At 39.4% G+C, this 17,431-nt stretch overlaps 1 protein-coding gene and 1 long non-coding RNA gene across 2 annotated transcripts in view; one reads left to right on the top strand and one right to left on the bottom strand.

Moving 5' to 3' along the window:
- The window catches only part of LOC134284084 (uncharacterized), an 816,516-nt gene that overhangs the window by 447,658 nt on the left and 351,427 nt on the right, over nucleotides 1-17,431 (bottom strand). The gene's annotated exons all lie outside the window — the stretch shown is intronic.
- The window catches only part of LOC109418536 (tyrosine-protein kinase Shark), a 49,732-nt gene continuing 37,527 nt past the window's right edge, over nucleotides 5,227-17,431 (top strand). Inside the window, exon 1 of the mRNA XM_019692739.3 lies at nucleotides 5,227-6,186. Within this exon, the coding sequence (XP_019548284.3) occupies nucleotides 6,157-6,186 (30 nt within the window). The 5' untranslated portion in view covers nucleotides 5,227-6,156. The remainder of the gene's footprint in view (nucleotides 6,187-17,431) is intronic.

Raw genomic sequence — 17,431 nt, 5'->3', positions numbered from 1 at the left:
GGAGAGAACGACCCGCTTGGTGATGGTTGGCTCAGAGCTCCAGCGTGGTACGGCAAACTTGAAGATGTCCTTGGCCGGTTCCCAAGTAAGCCCAAGCGTTTTTACAACCGACGTCGACGAATCTAATTCCAGGGTGGTGCGTTCATCTCGAAGTTCTGCTGGAATCGTAGACATCAGCTCGGAACTGTTCGAGCTCCACTTGCGCAACGTGAAGCCAGCTGAGTTTGTCAGGGAAATGAGCTCCGTGGCGAGTGCTTTCCCTTCTTCGATGCTGTCGTTACCGGTTAACAAATCGTCAACGTAAAAGTCCTTTCGAACGACCTTTGCGGCTATCGGGTGGGAGGTCTCACCTTCTGTGCCTAGCCGTTGAAGGCATTTGGTCGCCAGATATGGCGCTGATGCGGTTCCGTAGGTGACGGTGGTTAACTCGTAGGTCCTGACAGGCTGATCAGGTGAATCCCTCCACAAAATCCGCTGAAATGGCTGATCGTCTTCCGCCACCTTCACCATGCGGTACATCTTGGCAATATCCGCTACTAGCACGAATTCCCAAGAGCGGAAACGCAGGATGATGGAGAACAGGTCGTCCTGCACCACAGGTCCTACCATTAGGCCGTCGTTCAAGGACACTCCAGACGAGGAGCGGCAGGAACCATCAAACACTACTCTTAACTTGGTGGTGGTGCTGTCAGGTTTGAGCACTGCGTGATGAGGTAGATAATATGATGGCCTTTTGTCTTCTCCAGCATCGACTTCACGCATGTGGTTCATGGAAAGGTATTCCTGGACAAAGTCGATGTAGAGTACCTTCAACTTCTCGTTCGTTGCGAATCTTCTCTCCATTCCGTGGAGGCGTTTTAGAGCGATGGCTTTTGAGTCTCCCAGTTGGCTGATGACGTGCTCTTTCTTGGGAAGCGTTACGACAAATCTTCCTTCGTTATCTCGTACAGTCGTTCTCTCATAGATGTCTTCACATATAGTTTCTTCGACCGACAAAGTGCTCGAACTATTGCAGGACTCTAGTTCCCAAAACTTGGCTATGAGCTCTCGTAGATCGAGAGTGGAACAGGAGTGAGAAACTGTTGTAGGAACCTCGACAGCGTTCCCAGAAATACGTCCTGAGACCACCCATCCGAAGACGGTACTTTGCAGCGTTGGTCCATCGTCGGAAAGTTTCACCTTGTCGTCCCGGAGCAAGTCGTAGTAGTACTCTGCGCCTATAATGATGTCGATCGGACCTGGCTTGTGGAAGTTGGGGTCCGCCAAGATGAATCCGCTGGGAATGGCCAACTCTTGCACGTTGACTGGATTTATCGGCAATTCTGAGGTGAGTCTAGGAAGCACGTGAAGCTGGATGTTTTCGGAGTACTCGGAGATACGAGAGGATCTTGCAGTAATTTTAGCTTCCACCTTCTTTGTTGACTTGACCACGGATCCTCCGATTCCGGCTACGGACAGGTAGCTGGACGTTTCCGCCAACCTCAACCTTTGCGAAAGGCTTGTTGTGACGAAGCAATATTCGGAACAGGAATCCAAAAGAACTCTAGCTAGCTGGGTATTTCCGAACTTGTCCGACACACGAACGAGTGCCGTTGAGAGCAAAACTTGACGAGGTGGGGTGTGTATCGTGGCGGGGAGAGAATTGCATGGAAGTGTAGGATCTGTGGTGGGTTGTGGTGGTGTTTGCGAGAGCGAACTTGTGTTTGCAATGGGAAAGGAGCTGGTTCTGGGACCAGCTGTCTGAGTCTGGGTTGGTTGGTTCTGGGCTTGTGGCTGTGGTTGCTGTGGGTTTGTCGTCTGTGATCGATTCTGAATTTGTGGGCCGGAGGAGTCGCTCTGTGGTGTTGGTGCAGTTGACTTTCCACTGTTGAAGCCTCCGGAGTGGAGAAGCGAATGGTGCTTCCTCTGGCAGTATCGACATACGCCAGCCGTACATACTCGAACCATGTGTGACGACGAAAGACAATTCAAGCAGAGCCCAAACCGTTTCACCTTCTCGTATCGCTCCGGGATTTTCATCTTGATGAATTTTTGGCATTTGAAGGCTGAATGCATTTCTTCCGAGCAGAATGGACAACGGGTGGAATTTGGAGCGGAAGTTTGAGCGTGACTCACGGTGAATTTTGGCTTCTTCACTTCGACTTGAGCGGGCTTTGCTGGGACTATCGACTGTAGTACAGCACAATGCTTGCGTAGGAACTCCATTAACTGGTCATACGTTGGGACCTCCGTGGAACCATAGTGAGTTTCCCAATTTCGTAGGGTGGCGGCATCTAGTCTGGAGCACACCATGTGTACAAGGATTGTACTCCACTTCGGGGTGTCTTCGCCGATTTTGTCCAGCATTTGAAGATTGCGGTCGTACTCGCTGATGAGATGACACAATGCATCGTAATTTTCTCGTTTCAGCGGTTCTACTGCGAACAGAGCGTCGATATGAGCCTTGACAATTAGTTTCTTGTTCTCATACCGTTTCTGCAGCATTTCCCAGGCAATGATGTAGTTTGCAGCGGTAATTTCAATCATGGCGATCTCCCGGATTGCTTCGCCTTCAAGTGACGATCTGAGATAAGTAAACTTATCGATGTCCGTCAGCTGTTGATTACGGTGGATCAGACTTCTAAACATGTCTCGAAATGTTACCCAATCTCGGATTTTGCCGCCGAAACTGGGGAGCCGAATTTCTGGAAGTTTGACCGTAGACAAGGCAGTCGGTCTGGGTTGAACTGACGGTGTAGCTGATTCATTAGGGCGCAAGTTCTGAAGTGCCGATTTCAGCTCACAGTACGTGTCTTCAGCTTGCTGGATGACAGCGCTGTTCTCGAGCTGACGCTTTTCGACGAGAGCAGACAAGCGAGCCTTCAGCTCCGCAGGTTCCTCCTTTGAGCCCAAAAACTCCTGCTCATCAGCTTCTTCCGTGAGCACCTCGATTTTTCGTCGCAGCACATACAGCTTCTTCATCGCTTCCTCCAATATTTCCATCCTGGTTGCGATTTGGGTCTCATGCTTCTCCCGCTTGTACTTCAGGATGAACTGCTTAACACCTTCAAACGTACTCCGCACCTGCCGTTGCTGCGACTTCAATTCTTTTAATTCACTGGTCATTTTAGCACTCTCGAACCACTTTTCAACGTTCAAAATTGGTTGCACTTTCGTTTATTGCTGTATCATTGGACACTATTCACACTGCAGTTCAAAGTTTTCAAGTCACTTTTAACCACTTTCAGATCTGCTTTCTGGACCACTGTGCACATTCACACGACCTCCGCGATTCGCGACTCAACCCTCCGGCCCACGATTGACAGAGAACAGAACGACCAATAATGCTGACTGCGAGGAGGGGAGCCAACCAGGTGAAGAACAAGCCGAAAGTTTGCCAGCAGAACCAAAGACCAACCGTCATAGACTTCAGGGACACAAATTCGCATGCAAATGAAACAGTAATTTTCAAACCACCATTTTATTCCATCCTTCTCTACAATTTCCAGTGTGCACCGCATGCATGGCGCCACCACAGATCACATGCAAGTTTACTTCCCTGTTATCCTACAGCACGTCCTGGTTCGTTGAATCTCGATCTCCACCAGATGACTCCAATTTCGCCAAGTGTAGATCCACCGCTGTCCGTCGTCGTTGGTCGATGTGCGCTCAGGCTAGCAGCAGCGCACGATGACATGCAATCCCATTCAATTTCCTATGGTTTTCTTCGCTCGGTTGAGCCACAGATCACTATGGCGATTTTGATCGCGCTTAATTGCACTACGGTCGGGTCACTGACCGGCGTGTTATTGTTCACAGGCACCGGAGTTCACAAGGCAATTTGCCCAATTTCAATTCGATCGTCCAACGGTCATCCGGTTCGAAGGACCAAAATGTTTCTAACACTGACCGGGACCGTTGGTGATCGCTGATACTTCGGAGGTGTTCTTGTCCTTAAAACTCGCGCACAATTTCAGAAAACGACGACGATCGGTTTATTAAAAAACACTTTGTTTATTGAAACTAAACTTCCTAGCTCGACCGATTTATTGTATATAAATTGTGTCCGACGCGATACAGTGTGCGGTTGAACTTGAACTGAACTGCCTCTCGTATTCATAGTGATACGATGGGGTCAGTGGTGGATATGGGGAACGATCGATACCGATCGGAGACGATCGATGGTATCGTTATCTACCTACGGCATGATAAGAGATAGCGCAATAATTATCATGGGGGTAAAGAGGATGCCTACTGTTCGCGTGTGGAACCTATTTTGGGGTTGCCAGGCCGGTCTAGTTTTTCAAGTCTGAACACTTGATATGGTAGATCTTACACCGTAACGCACCATTCCAAGATGATCTACCCACGTTACGGGTAGCAGATTATTCCTCCATGGTTCAGAAGAAAAAAAAGACATCTAGGCTAGAGGCTCTAGCATATCCACCATAGCGCCATTTTTATGTATTCAACCCCTAAAAATATATAAATATGTAAACGTGACTTTGGGTATTATCGGCAGACTTATTTTCGTAGTCATAAGGCGGTTTTCTCGGCCAAAATTGCCTGAAACAGCTCAATTGGCTTCTTTAGTGGTGTTGAGATAATTTCATATTCGGAATCTGCATGCCAAACTGAGCCGAAATCCAAATTTTCATGAATTTTGGTGCCCGGGAACCTATTTAAAAATCAGTTTGAAGTTTGTATGGGAGCAATTTGTCGAATCACCCCTCGTCGCATTTTGTACTGGGCGGAGCTGTCAAGCAGTTGCTCAGCTGTCAAAAGGTGATTTTGAAAAATCTCTTCGAAATTGATTTTAGGTACTAAAATTAAGTCCTAAAAATCTGAAAAAAATCATAGTGGTTCAGAAAAAGATGCTCTTTCGTATAAAACCAAAAAATCAATACATTTATCTAAATTTAAAAACCCAATTGAGAAAGATTAGAGGCCGATTTTGAATTCGATAGGTTTCAAAAAAAACCATGACGAAGAGACCAAAACTGCCGAAAAATGTAGTTTCCCTATATAACAACAAATAGATAAGGTCTCAAAGGGTTAAACGTATGCCTTTTTTACCACCCCTTACGATATAAAGGAACATCGCGCTACGTTACTGTTCGCCTAGCTAGAACGTAATCACGCGCGTGATTTCCACGATATTGCACGAACCGGAGCGCACGAGCCATATCGGCTGGTGCGCTTTGGATCATTCATTCATGGCAAGCATGAGTCAGTCTCAGTATCTTACTATCCGCGGGCCGAGCTACTCACTGCTACCACGCGCGTCATAGTACATACAGAACACTTGCTACTGAGTAAGAGAACGTGTGACCGGGATATGCATACAGTTTCGTGCAACCGATGTCAAACGGGCAGGGCAGCATCCCGCCTGGAGACCGTCTAGACTGCTCCACCAGCTGAGCGGTTATATACCGACTACTCTGTGGACAGCTGAGAGAACAACCGTTTCGGCCAGAGTGTGCGTACATCGGACGGGCAGCATCCCGCTAGAAGTACCTAACACTGATTTCGGTCGGTTGTAATCACGACGACGACGACGGCGGGCAGTATGAATCTGTTATCAACTGGAGCGTGTGCAGATGGCAGTGGCAAAATCGTGACGGTATGAAACTGCGATTTACGGTCCTTTCAATAACCCAATATCGTTGGGAGCATCGAAGGAGAAGTGAAATAGAGCACTGCAATCCTTTCAGACCGGCTGTCTGACCCAGCGGGAGGTCATTTGCATGAAAATTGAATCCCACCAATGGACAGGATAACGAAGGGTTCGGCGAGGGAGCACGAAAGCCAGTGGATACAGTTTATAAAACGGGGCTGATGAAGTTACATCATGTGGATAATGAGTGTTAGCAAAGCGAAAAACGAGGATGAGTCATGGACTGTGAAAAGGGCATGCTTACGGTTAGTGCTATACCGTGTCGTACATCTGAGTGTCGTTTAGAGAGATCTGTTCCTGCTTTGCTCAGTGACCGTGAATAATTTGCTGTCTAAATTGAGAAAAGCTTGTGGTCAGAGTTGTGGTAAAGTGTGATAGTGATTTAATTAACGGGAATGCATGCGTTTGGATTAAACCAGACATAGATGATATAAGGAGGAACGGCGAGGGCGTGCAAGTTATTATTTGTGATCATAATAAAGAATACGACTATCAGTAAGATGACAATGAGCGATTTTGTGATAATCAAGGTAAGAAATTCATGTAACTCATCAAAAATTGTGTTAGAGTATGGGAAGCAAATGTAATTTGGATATGCTCCAAGAAACTAAGAACACATTAATCTTGATTCACTTTCAGTACAATACATAATTTTTAATCTTGGTTTGAATACAAAGTGTAAGGATTGTGAGTGCAAACTTTTTAAGGGGTGATAGAGGACCATAAATAGTGAAAAATAAATAGGGTAACGGTTGAATTTTGGACCCCTAGAGGACATTAGTTTGAATTTAAGTCAAAATCAAACAGATTCAGAGGGTATTTACACATAATAATGATGTTAGTATATTCGTAAAAGCCTCCACTGTCCGTTAAAAGTACCCACAAAGTCATTTCTGGCTGAAAATTTGATGAAAATAACTGATTTTTTAAGCATCAGTTTTCACTGTTTTGGACACCCCAATATATTTTGGACCCTCCTCAGTATATATTTTGGACACCCGGTGTTTAAACTCGTTCGAAACTATTTTGGAACATTTTGCCGCTTGAATACGCTGGATCACATCCTAATTACACTAGTTTACAGCATTTTTGAACTCGGTGAGCTGATGATCATTTTTGGTGTAGAATCATGCCCTGAGTTCGAAAACGCGAAAGAAAAAATTACAGTAGAGCGGAAATTTTTTCGACTTTCCATACAAGGTTGATGATTTGAAATCGATTTTTGTTCTATTTTTAAGCAAATCGACACCTACATTTCAAAAGGGCGTAACTGCTTTTGGAATCATCACCTTCTTGTAGAACTGTGGATCATGTGTTATGATTTCCATGTTTTTCACAACAAGTACCAGATGGGAAAAACTCTCCTCTTTCCGACAACCACGGTGGTTTGAGTGTAAGGGAGGCAGTACGACCTACAGATTTGAAAGAAGGTATTACTTCCAAATGCAGTTACGCCCTTTTTAAATGTAGGTGTCGAAATTCGCTCACTTCAAACATCTCGTTCTCCGTAATCAATGCTCCGATTGAGCTGAAATTTTTACTGTAACTCGCCTACTTATGATATGTCAAATAAACGTCGAGAAAGAATTTTTCAGTTCGTATTTTCTTATTGAAAAAAATACCTTTCTTCAAAAAATTTTGGGGATTTTGCTAAAATTTAAGAGGATCGTCCCTAAAACTCGCCAATATCTTGAATTTCATCAATCTGATGCAAAACCTGCATTCGCATGATCGAATAGTATTGTATTCAGCTTTTAATTTATGGAAAAAGATTTAAAATTGGCTGAACAAAACGGATTATATTTGAATTTTAGTAAATTACATATTTTGAAAATTTGCAAAACTCGATATTGTGCTAAAACTCAAAAACTGTTCTACTTTAAATTTTTTGAAGGTCGGTTCCGAAATGAGCACTAAATTGTGCTTCAAAAATTTTGGTCGTTGACAGAAGTTCACGACTTTCGTTTTATTTTGTAAACTTGTGTTACTTGATTGACAAAGGCTGATTAGACGAACATTGCGAATTTAATGCGCTAGAATGATAAACACTTTTGTTTACATCTGCAAGTTTCCTCAACACCGCAATCTCTTTTTGTCAACATGAACGACACTCGCACGGATGACGAGATTGGCAAAAATTAATTTCAAGGCAAATAAGAATATTTCCAGCAAGGAAATGATTGCTGCCCGTGCAGAGCAATCTTATTTAGCGAATGATTCTAAAAATTTCCGTCATCCTATCATTAAACCTGTGTAAGTTGTGATAATACGACCCAGGGGGTCCAAAATATATGGGGGTCCAAATTATATTGGTTACTCTATCTACGCGTATGGTCAAATTTCAACTGTTAGTCAGTCCCATTATGAACTTTTGTTCCTTTCAATACAAAATTGATCAATGTTTTTGTTACTTTTAAATTTTCTACAGTTACCTCTTTACGTTTGAAGCAATTTGTGAAAGTTTCGCGATAATCGCAAAAGTTTTAAAGTCACGGCAATTTTTTGAAGTTTTTCATATTTATCGAATTCGAGAACTTCAGGGTCCATTTTCTCAATGCCTACTTTTTACATACGGGACTGACTTGCGATTCACGGCAGTATATCTATGCCAAAAAGCGTTTCCGAAAAAAGTGCTTTAACAAAAATAATTGCAAATTGGCTAAATTTTTCGAAATCAATGAAAAATTTTTTTGTTCTAAATCAATAGTTTTTTGATTGTTTATCAACAGTTCAACTATTGAAACAAGTAGTTAGTAGTTGGATCAACCTTATGAGGTTAAAACCATATTCTAAAAATTATTGCACCATATTGATCTAATTCCATTTGTCCCGAGTTCGCCGAAAATCGATGGTGCTCTAGAGCAACCATGGGAAGTATAACCCTGGTCAAATTTATAGCAGTTTTTTATTGTTTTCGGGTGGCTTTTCAGTTTTTTATTCCTCATTCGAAAAAAATATAAAATGTTCTATTAAATAAAAAATTTGAACCCGTTTGTTTTGTTAGAAAACTTTTAGTTTTCTAGAGGGAAGAAGCTCAAAAGTGGTGTCTTTTAATTTGTTTTTATCAATTATCTTTGAAAAATACATGATAAATTAAAATTCTTTGTTAAGTAAAATTGTGCTCCCTGTTCCATTCTACATTTTGCTGTTTAACACCAAAGTTCTAGCTCCTGTCGCACGCTATGTCCAAAGGGAAGTATTATGAAAATCGAATGTACCTCAAATGTTTTCCCTAGAATCGTAGCCTTTGACCTCTAGTTTCAGAATCTGTGCGGTTTAAAATATTTTATCTTGGGTTTTTTTATATTTTTCATTTTTTTTCTATTTTCCCATACAAATATCGAAAAAAGTCATTTTAAGGTAAATTTCGTCCCATATAAAAATGTTTGGGAAAAACCCAAGATGGATTATTTAAAACCACACATTTTCTGAAAATATATGGTTCTAGCGAATAAATTTTGAGGTACATTCACTTTTCATAATACTTCCCTTTGGACATAGCGTGTGTCGTTTGCTTACAATTTTAATTATATACCCAACTAACATTTATTGTAAATGTAAACGTCAACAAATCGTCCTCAATACGGCTTTGATGCTGAGTTTCTGTGTTGTACATATGGACGGAAGCTTCTATGCAAGCCCTATACCAATGAATCTGGCGAACTTAATCCACTTGTACATGCTGTGCGATCAGCTTCTATGCCACCGAGTCATAGCTCTTTTATCGGCTCCTATGTAACCACTAACTGAATAACATCTCGAGAAGGCGCTTTTTCAGCTTTTTTACAGTTGTTAAATAATAGTTATACGGCATCCCCAAATTAATCGATTGAATATATTTAGGTTATGGATACCGTGACGCAATACTTGTGGAACTGGAATTAATGCTTTTAAAATTGAATAATTAAAGTACTTGCCGCTACTTGGAATCGAACTCCCGATCTCCGTATCCACTGGTTCCGATGATGTCCTCGCTGCCACACTGCTATATATAAATAGCATAGAAAATATCCCGTTTTGTTTTACTCCAGACAAGACTTCATAATTGTGCCACAAGAAACCTTACCCAACTGCATCTTGTTGCAAAAGCTTGTTTGTTTGACGTTTCAAATGCAATAATGTTTACATTGAAGATCTTCGAAGCTGTGTGGTTGCACCAACAGGTTTTTGTCGCAGCTTCTAGCTGAAAGAGTGTTCTTTAAACAAATACTAAGCGCTGCTGTTTTGTGTATTTGACAACATTACAAAATGTACTGTATAAAAGCAACAGGGGCTCTTACTCGATTTGTACATTTCCGGTAAATCTTCCGGAGTTGGATTAAAGTGCAATAAAAGCAACCGAAATAATTTCACAGTACAGAGATAGATAGCTGTAAAGTATTTGTATAGTAGCTTCATATCGCGCTCGAAGTTTGTTTTGACAATAATGTTTACATCCGACAAGCCGTGTTGGTATATCAACAGTTTCTTTATTACAGCTTTCAGCTGTAATGATATCGCATAACAGCCTTCAAAGCGCTTCTGGTTTTTGGATTTGTCAGTATTACGAATTGTACTGTATAGTAGCAGCTGTTTTGCTAGTGGGGACTCCTATTAGATTTGTTCAAGTTTTCACATCTTCCGGGAAATCTCCCGGAGTTGGAACAGAGCGCAGTAAAGGCAACCCCAGTGACAAGTGATTGATTTTTGAAAATCAAGTTTGGTAGCTGTATGGTGCTTGTTTTGCAGTCGTGTATTACACTGATAGAAATAATGAGATTTACACGTCATGTAAACTTCATTTTGGTCATGTAAACTTAGTGTTATGATGGTTTACATGATATATCATGTAAATTTGTGTTATATGTCATGTAAACTCTCAGAGTCATGTTGAATTACATGACATATAATGGAAGTTTACATGATATTTCATGAACTTTACATGATATGTCATGTAAACTTCTATGATATCCCACGCTCCAATCATGTGCATCATGTCACAGAATTTTACATTCTTTTTTCGATCTGTGTAGCTTATGGATTATATTTGACTAGCTTCCCTTTTACTCAGCTTTGACTGCTTCAATTCGATGGTTACACAACAGAAAGCAAATGACTGTAGCTTATATTTAGCGCTGAAAATGTTAGTTGGGTATTGCGCTTTCGATGATAAACTTACAATTGCAAAGCAAATCGAAATTTTACACGCAAAGGAATAACTAATAACAATCAATAATAAGGACCTGAAAACAGAACTCAAAACAGTTTTATTAAATCACTTATCACAGTTTATTTGGATCTTAGTGTTTAAATTTGGGGTCTCCAGTTAGCCTAGTGGTTGAGGCTATGGAGTCGGAACTTTTTTTTGACATCCTGGGCATAGTCAGAGCCGGATCTAAAAGGGGTAGAAGGGCAGGGCCCCGGGCCCCTACATTTCAGAGGCCCCCCATAAAATCCTTGTTTGATTGCTAACACTAGGGAGCATTCATTAAGTACGTCACGCTGAAATTGGAAATTTTCAACCCTCTTCCCCCCCCCCCCCTCTTCATACGGGTTTTTCCTATACTTAATACATTGCTTGTCACACTTTCACAAACCCCCCCTCCCCCTTAGGGCCATGACGTACTTAATGGATGGCCTCTAACTTTAATTTTCATATTGCTGAAGTACTGCTCGAAAATAAAGAAAAAAATATATTGCTCATCTCTCCAAAGGGCCCTTATATCCGTTCGGACCCCGGGCCCCACAATCCTTAATCCGGGCCTCGGCATAGTGTATCATTGTGCTTGCCTCACAATATACAAATTCATGCAATGGCAGGCAAAGGAAGCCCTTCAATTAATAATTGTGGAAGTGCTCAAAGAACACTAAGTTGAAGCGAGGCAAGCCAAGTCCCAGTGGGGACGTCGAGCCATAAAGGAGAAGAAAAAAAATAAGAAGGAACTGTCAAATCGTACAGGAAATTCGTGGGGCTTTGTTTGATTGATTTATCTTCATTTAAGACTCTTTCAATTCGTGGGGCGTCGCGTGACGCGTCCACTCTGGCCGGCACCTTATGGGAAAAAAGAAACTCAGCGTGAAAATTTTGCATTCCTCTCCCAAATTTTAACAAAATTTCCACAATTTGGCGGGAAGCTCAATAACACAAAATAGGACTTACCAGTTTACTCAAAAAATCATCATGTGACTCCCAAGATTACGGGAATCACAAAAACCATTCCAAATAAAACAACAGCCGCGCGCGTCGTCGTTTTCATTCATTCGCGCCTTGCTACAGTTGCTCGGTGAACGACCGTACGCGTTATGATAACTCGAATGGCACAGTGTGCAAAAACGAGCCTTTATCTGCGACATTTGCGGCTGTAAACTTATTATCCAAATGCAATGTTTAACCCTTACAGGATTTAGACATCTTTTTGCATACCTTTTGAACTAGTGGGTGCATTTTCAAAATCATAACGGTTTTATCAATGGGATCAGTTGTGCTATCATATGCACATATGGAGGTTATGTTATGATAGAACATTTTGGAGATATAGCTGGAAATGTAGTTTCTCTCTTCCACAACGCTTTCGGGCTAACATCTTGATCATACACGGAATGATACTATCATTCACCAAAACACCAATGTATAAAGCAGCATCCTTTTATTACGTAACGCTAAAATCGAGACTGTTCCGTGGGTAAAAGTCCACCAAACAGGGAACCTCAATCCAAGGTGTCAGGCGACCCGTGCTGCTGATGCATGAATGGTTGAAGGGGCACGCTATGTCCAAAGGGAAGTATTATGAAAAGTGAATGTACCTCAAAGTTGTTTCACTAGAACCGTATTTTTGGACCTCTAGATTCAGAATATGTGTGATTTGAAATAATCCATCTTGGGTTTTTTCCCCATACATTTTTATATGGGTTGAAATTAACCTTAAAATGACTTTTTTTCGCCACTTCTATGGTAAAATAGAAAAAAAAATCAAAAAAATCGAAAAACCCAAGATGAAATATTTTAAACCGCACAGATTCTGAAACTAGAGGTCCAAACCTACGATCCTATGGAATAACATTTGAGGTACATTCGATTTTCATAATACTTCCCTTTGGACATAGCGTGGGGGGTTTCAAAGATGCTCGATCGTTAACGGAGCCCGTAACGTGGGTAGATCGCCTTTTCGAGTTGCGTTACGGAGTAAAATCTACCGAAACTTAGTGTCGTCCTATTTTTTCAATTTTGGAATATGCGTTCTGGCAATTCAAGGAATCATAGTATTTAGTCCTTGTCACTGGTATCGTGGTGGTTTACGGTCTCTGAATAAAACTAAGTTAACTAACTTTACTTTGCAGACAGTTAAAAACCTCGCCGTTCGAGGCTAAACTTGATGCAAAGGACATCAAATCGGGTTGTACTAACCGTAAATCTACTAAATCGGGTATTTACAAAACAAAAACTGTATCAAAAATACTTCACTGCCTTTCAATGGCGATTGAGTTAGGCGACATGCACTACGCTAAGGATACGGGTAATGTCACAAACAGTAGATCTAATAACTGATCGCAGTGACAGACCCGAACAGTAATAAAAAATGCTTAAACTATACGAATGCGAAAAAAAATCAATGCACGAGCACGAATACATAAAAAGAATGATCTTCCATCCCACCTTCAAGTGATCCTCACAAGTAGCATTTTTCGTTCAGGGACTTGAATGTCCATTTGCAACTAGCTCACACTAGAAATCTGTCTCGACCAAGTTGGCAGAACGCGCCCGAAGGGCAGGGTGTTTAGTATTTTCCTCAAAGTTATAGACAAATTAAGAAAAAGGGATCAAGTATATTACCTACCCAGTCATTCCTAAACTTTACAAAATTTCATATATTGCAGACTACATCACAAATTAAAATTAAAATTAAAATTAAATTAAATTAAATTAAAATTTTCAAAACTCGCCATACAAAATAAAACAGCATTGCGAACGGCCTTAGATAGGCTTTTTGATTTTATTCATGATTTTGTTGATTTGGAGTAACATTTTTGATCATTCAAGTGAACAATGTACGTATTTGTTTAACAAACCCTTAAATGTGGGGTTTCTGTATGTTATCCAAATTCTTTCAAGCTACGTACTTTTTGAATAATTTTCGGAATAAATTTCTTGAAGTCGAGAATAACTATAATTTCCTACGAATTTTAAACACAATTTTCAATAAATCGAAATGCTCTTCTATTTTCATAGAAGTTTTGTCAATAGAATTCAAATTTGGAATGCCATATTCAATATATACAGTGATTTCGGACCTACATTTATCATTCATACTAAGTATGAATAAGTGTACGTTTCGATATGAAACACAGTTGAGGAAGAACTGATTTATGTTTATGTTATTGGAACTCGATTATCACAAGTAGCATAATAGGGTGGGGCGGGGCCAGATGAGCCACGAGCGGGGCAAGATGGGTCAGTGCCATTTTCGAACGCGTTACTTATGTTTTGATTATGTTAATATTTTTTTTAGGTGTCCAGCATGAATACACAAAAGTCAAGGATTTTTATTGAACACTTATTCACACTCACTGGAAAAAAATAAAATGGTTTTTAGTCATTATTCTTATGTGATACATTGCATATAATTTCCATATAAACGATTGCGGGGCAAGATGGATCACCTTCAATTTTGAACGTAATTTTGGAGCATTTGAAAATGATTTATTTTTTATTACAAGACAATCTCATAACTCACTTAAACAAAGCAGAATGAGCGCCTGAATTTATAACATAAATTTAGGACATTTTTTTGTAAAGACATAGATTTTAAAGTCGTCTAAATGAATTAATAAAATGTTTACTAGTAGCTCTTGTTTATTCAGTATGGATATATATAGTATATATTGAAGTTTTTCGTTGAGAAAATCTGAACTACTTAAAAGGTGGCCCATTGTGTCCCGCATTTTTTTCTCGATCCAAAATCAATCTTTTTTTGAAACTGCTCGAACTTCGAATTCTTGTTTTGCATATTATTAACTTTTTATCGACTTCTTAGCATAGCTCACTATTGTAAAGGGTGAGTCGATAATTACACTAGTTTACAAAATAAAACGATATCGAGTTTTACAGCTCGAGTTTTATCGAGTTTTACAGCTTTTAAAAATATGTAATTTATCAATATTCAAATATATTGAGTTTTGTTCAACCAATTTTAAATATTTTTCCATAAATCAAAAGCTGAATACAATAGCATTCGATCATCTGAATACAGGTGTTGCGTCAGATTGATGAAATTCAAGATATTGGCGTGTTTTAGAGACGATATCCTTAAATTTTAGCGAAATTCACAAAAAAATTTGAAGTGTATTTTTTTCAATAAGAAAAAAAACAATTTAAAAATTCTTTCTCGACGATTATTTGACATGTCATATGTAGGCGAGTTACAGTAAAAATTTCAGCTCAATCGGAGCATTGATTACGAAGAATGAGATGTTTGAAGTGAGCGACTTTGCTTAAAAATAGAACAAAAATCGATTTCAAATCAAATCAATTTCAAAAATCGATTTCAAATCAAAATCAAATGGAAAGTCGAAAAAAATTCCGCTCTACTGTAATTTTTTTCTTTCGCATTTTTGAACTCAGGGCATGATTCTACACCAAAAATTATCATCAGCTTACCGAGTTCAAAAATGCTGTAAACTAGTGTTATTGTGCCATTTTCAAACTAACGGAACTTTTTTCCTACGGCACCAAAATCAACCAAATTTTGCAATGTCACCTTATAGTCAGTTGTTTACATATAATGAATTGAGCAGTTATCAGTGAGATTCCGGTCGATATAGAATAAATTTAGTTAACAGTTCTAAAAAAGATGTTGTACAATCACATGCAAAAATCTAAAATCATGGTATCGCGCCTTGGAACAATTAATGATTTTACATTATCGGATCATCTTAATGTTCATCAATAGATTTCAGGAACGGTTGTCAGTGAAACATAAGCTTGGAGCTGGGTGAAAACCAGGCACGATGCGCATAAACAAACCAGAGAGCTTCAATTATTTGTTTCAAGTGGAGCTTGAACATGTCCACAAGGAGGGCGTTAATTGGCTTTCAAGGGCAAAACAAAACATACTGTTACCCATCTTTGTTTCGGTAGCGCAACTACCGAACTGATGATGTTTACCTTTTTTTACATACCTATTAACATAATCTGTTGGGGGAATTATTTTATTTTTCCTACTTACAACCCACATCCGACAATTTTTTCAAGTGGGAATGGTAGAACTTTCAATTTCCTCGGTCGCACGTACATTAGTTTTGCATTTTGTTCCACCATTTCCGTGAAAAATGAGATCCGGCTTGTGCAAGTGAGGAGTTGAGGTTAGAATTGTAAGATATTCTAGGTTAGATTTGCTATCCACTTCGCCTGAACGATTTTCAGACCCTTAAATATCATACTTCTGATTAGTTTTCACTGCCGTGAAAAATACTGTTATGCTCAGAATAAACAGTTATACCTTTGGATGACACTCATTTACTCGTAAATCTCAATCTGACTGTAAACATAATGAATTTCTTTCCAATGTTTTGAAACCCCGAACGAATTTGACATTTCTTTCGGGAAGCATCATCACGACGACGACAACACTCCCAAGCGGTGCAATCGTCGTTTTGGGGGCGAATTGAAAATGTCGTGAATTTCACTAAAACGCATCCTAAATTTGAAACTAAACCAAAAAGTTGAGATATATACATATACTAAACTACTGTAAAAATTTGGTTTCATTTTGTTAACTGTAGACAATTTGCGAAACAATTGAAGGTAGGGTGGCACAATAATTAACGACTCACCCTTTATTGAAAAGTAGAGGATGGATACCAACCAAAACGATTTGTATTTGAGGCTTTCCACGGACCAGCACGAATCCATTTTAATCGATGTTTTTAATCTACTTGATATTTTTGTATACTATTCCTTTTTATGTGAGAAACACTTTTTTCATATCAAAAGTTCATATTTTGTCTCGACTACCTTTCAATTAGGGCCTATGAAAAAATGGAACACAAGCAAATAAAAAAATATAACACGGAAACGGCTTGTTAGATCGGAAAGGTGTCTTCAGCAAAGTTGTAGAATAATATATTGCGGCTCTCAGAAAAATACACATTGAAAAATTTATTTAGTTTTTCTTTTGAAAAAACTGAATTTTGTTACTAAAAATCAAATATCTCAAAAAGTTATTTTTTTACCTTTGTGTTTTTTTGTGAGAATAAAGTTCATTCTGTTAGCTATCATCTCTAAAATTTTTATAGTGGTAAAAAAATGTACAAAAAAGTTATGGCACTTTGATCATTTTTGGTTGCGTGTTTTTTTTTAGAGTGCATGACGAATTTCCCGCAAACTAGATTTTGGGGTAGGCAGCACCCTCTCAGATTTCAATGGAATTGTATAGGTATGAAGACTATGTACTTTTAAACAACGTTGCATACTTTGTTGTTTTTTTATATATATTTATCTACACTAATGTTTGAAAAGGGCTTAAGTTTTTGACCATTTTTTTATACCAATGTAACTTAAAATAACATGACCTACAAAAAAGTGTGGTACGTGTGACTTTAAGGAATTTGTGTGAACTTTCAAGTAAAAATTGAAATATTGAAAAAACGATCACGCTAAAAAAAGTTAAAAAATAAATTGAAGTCAATTTGGAATACATGCCCATTTGCGAAATTAAATTAATCCTATTTCGGAGAACCAAACCCCACACCAACCGTTAAGAATAGAATTCAAAATGGATCAAAGTAATTAAATTGCTA

This window comes from Aedes albopictus, chromosome 3 (genome assembly GCF_035046485.1).
Source record: "Aedes albopictus strain Foshan chromosome 3, AalbF5, whole genome shotgun sequence".
Classification (NCBI taxonomy): Eukaryota; Metazoa; Arthropoda; class Insecta; order Diptera; family Culicidae; genus Aedes; species Aedes albopictus.
Note: the sequence above shows the minus strand (reverse complement) of the source record. Positions and strands in the feature narration are given on the sequence as shown.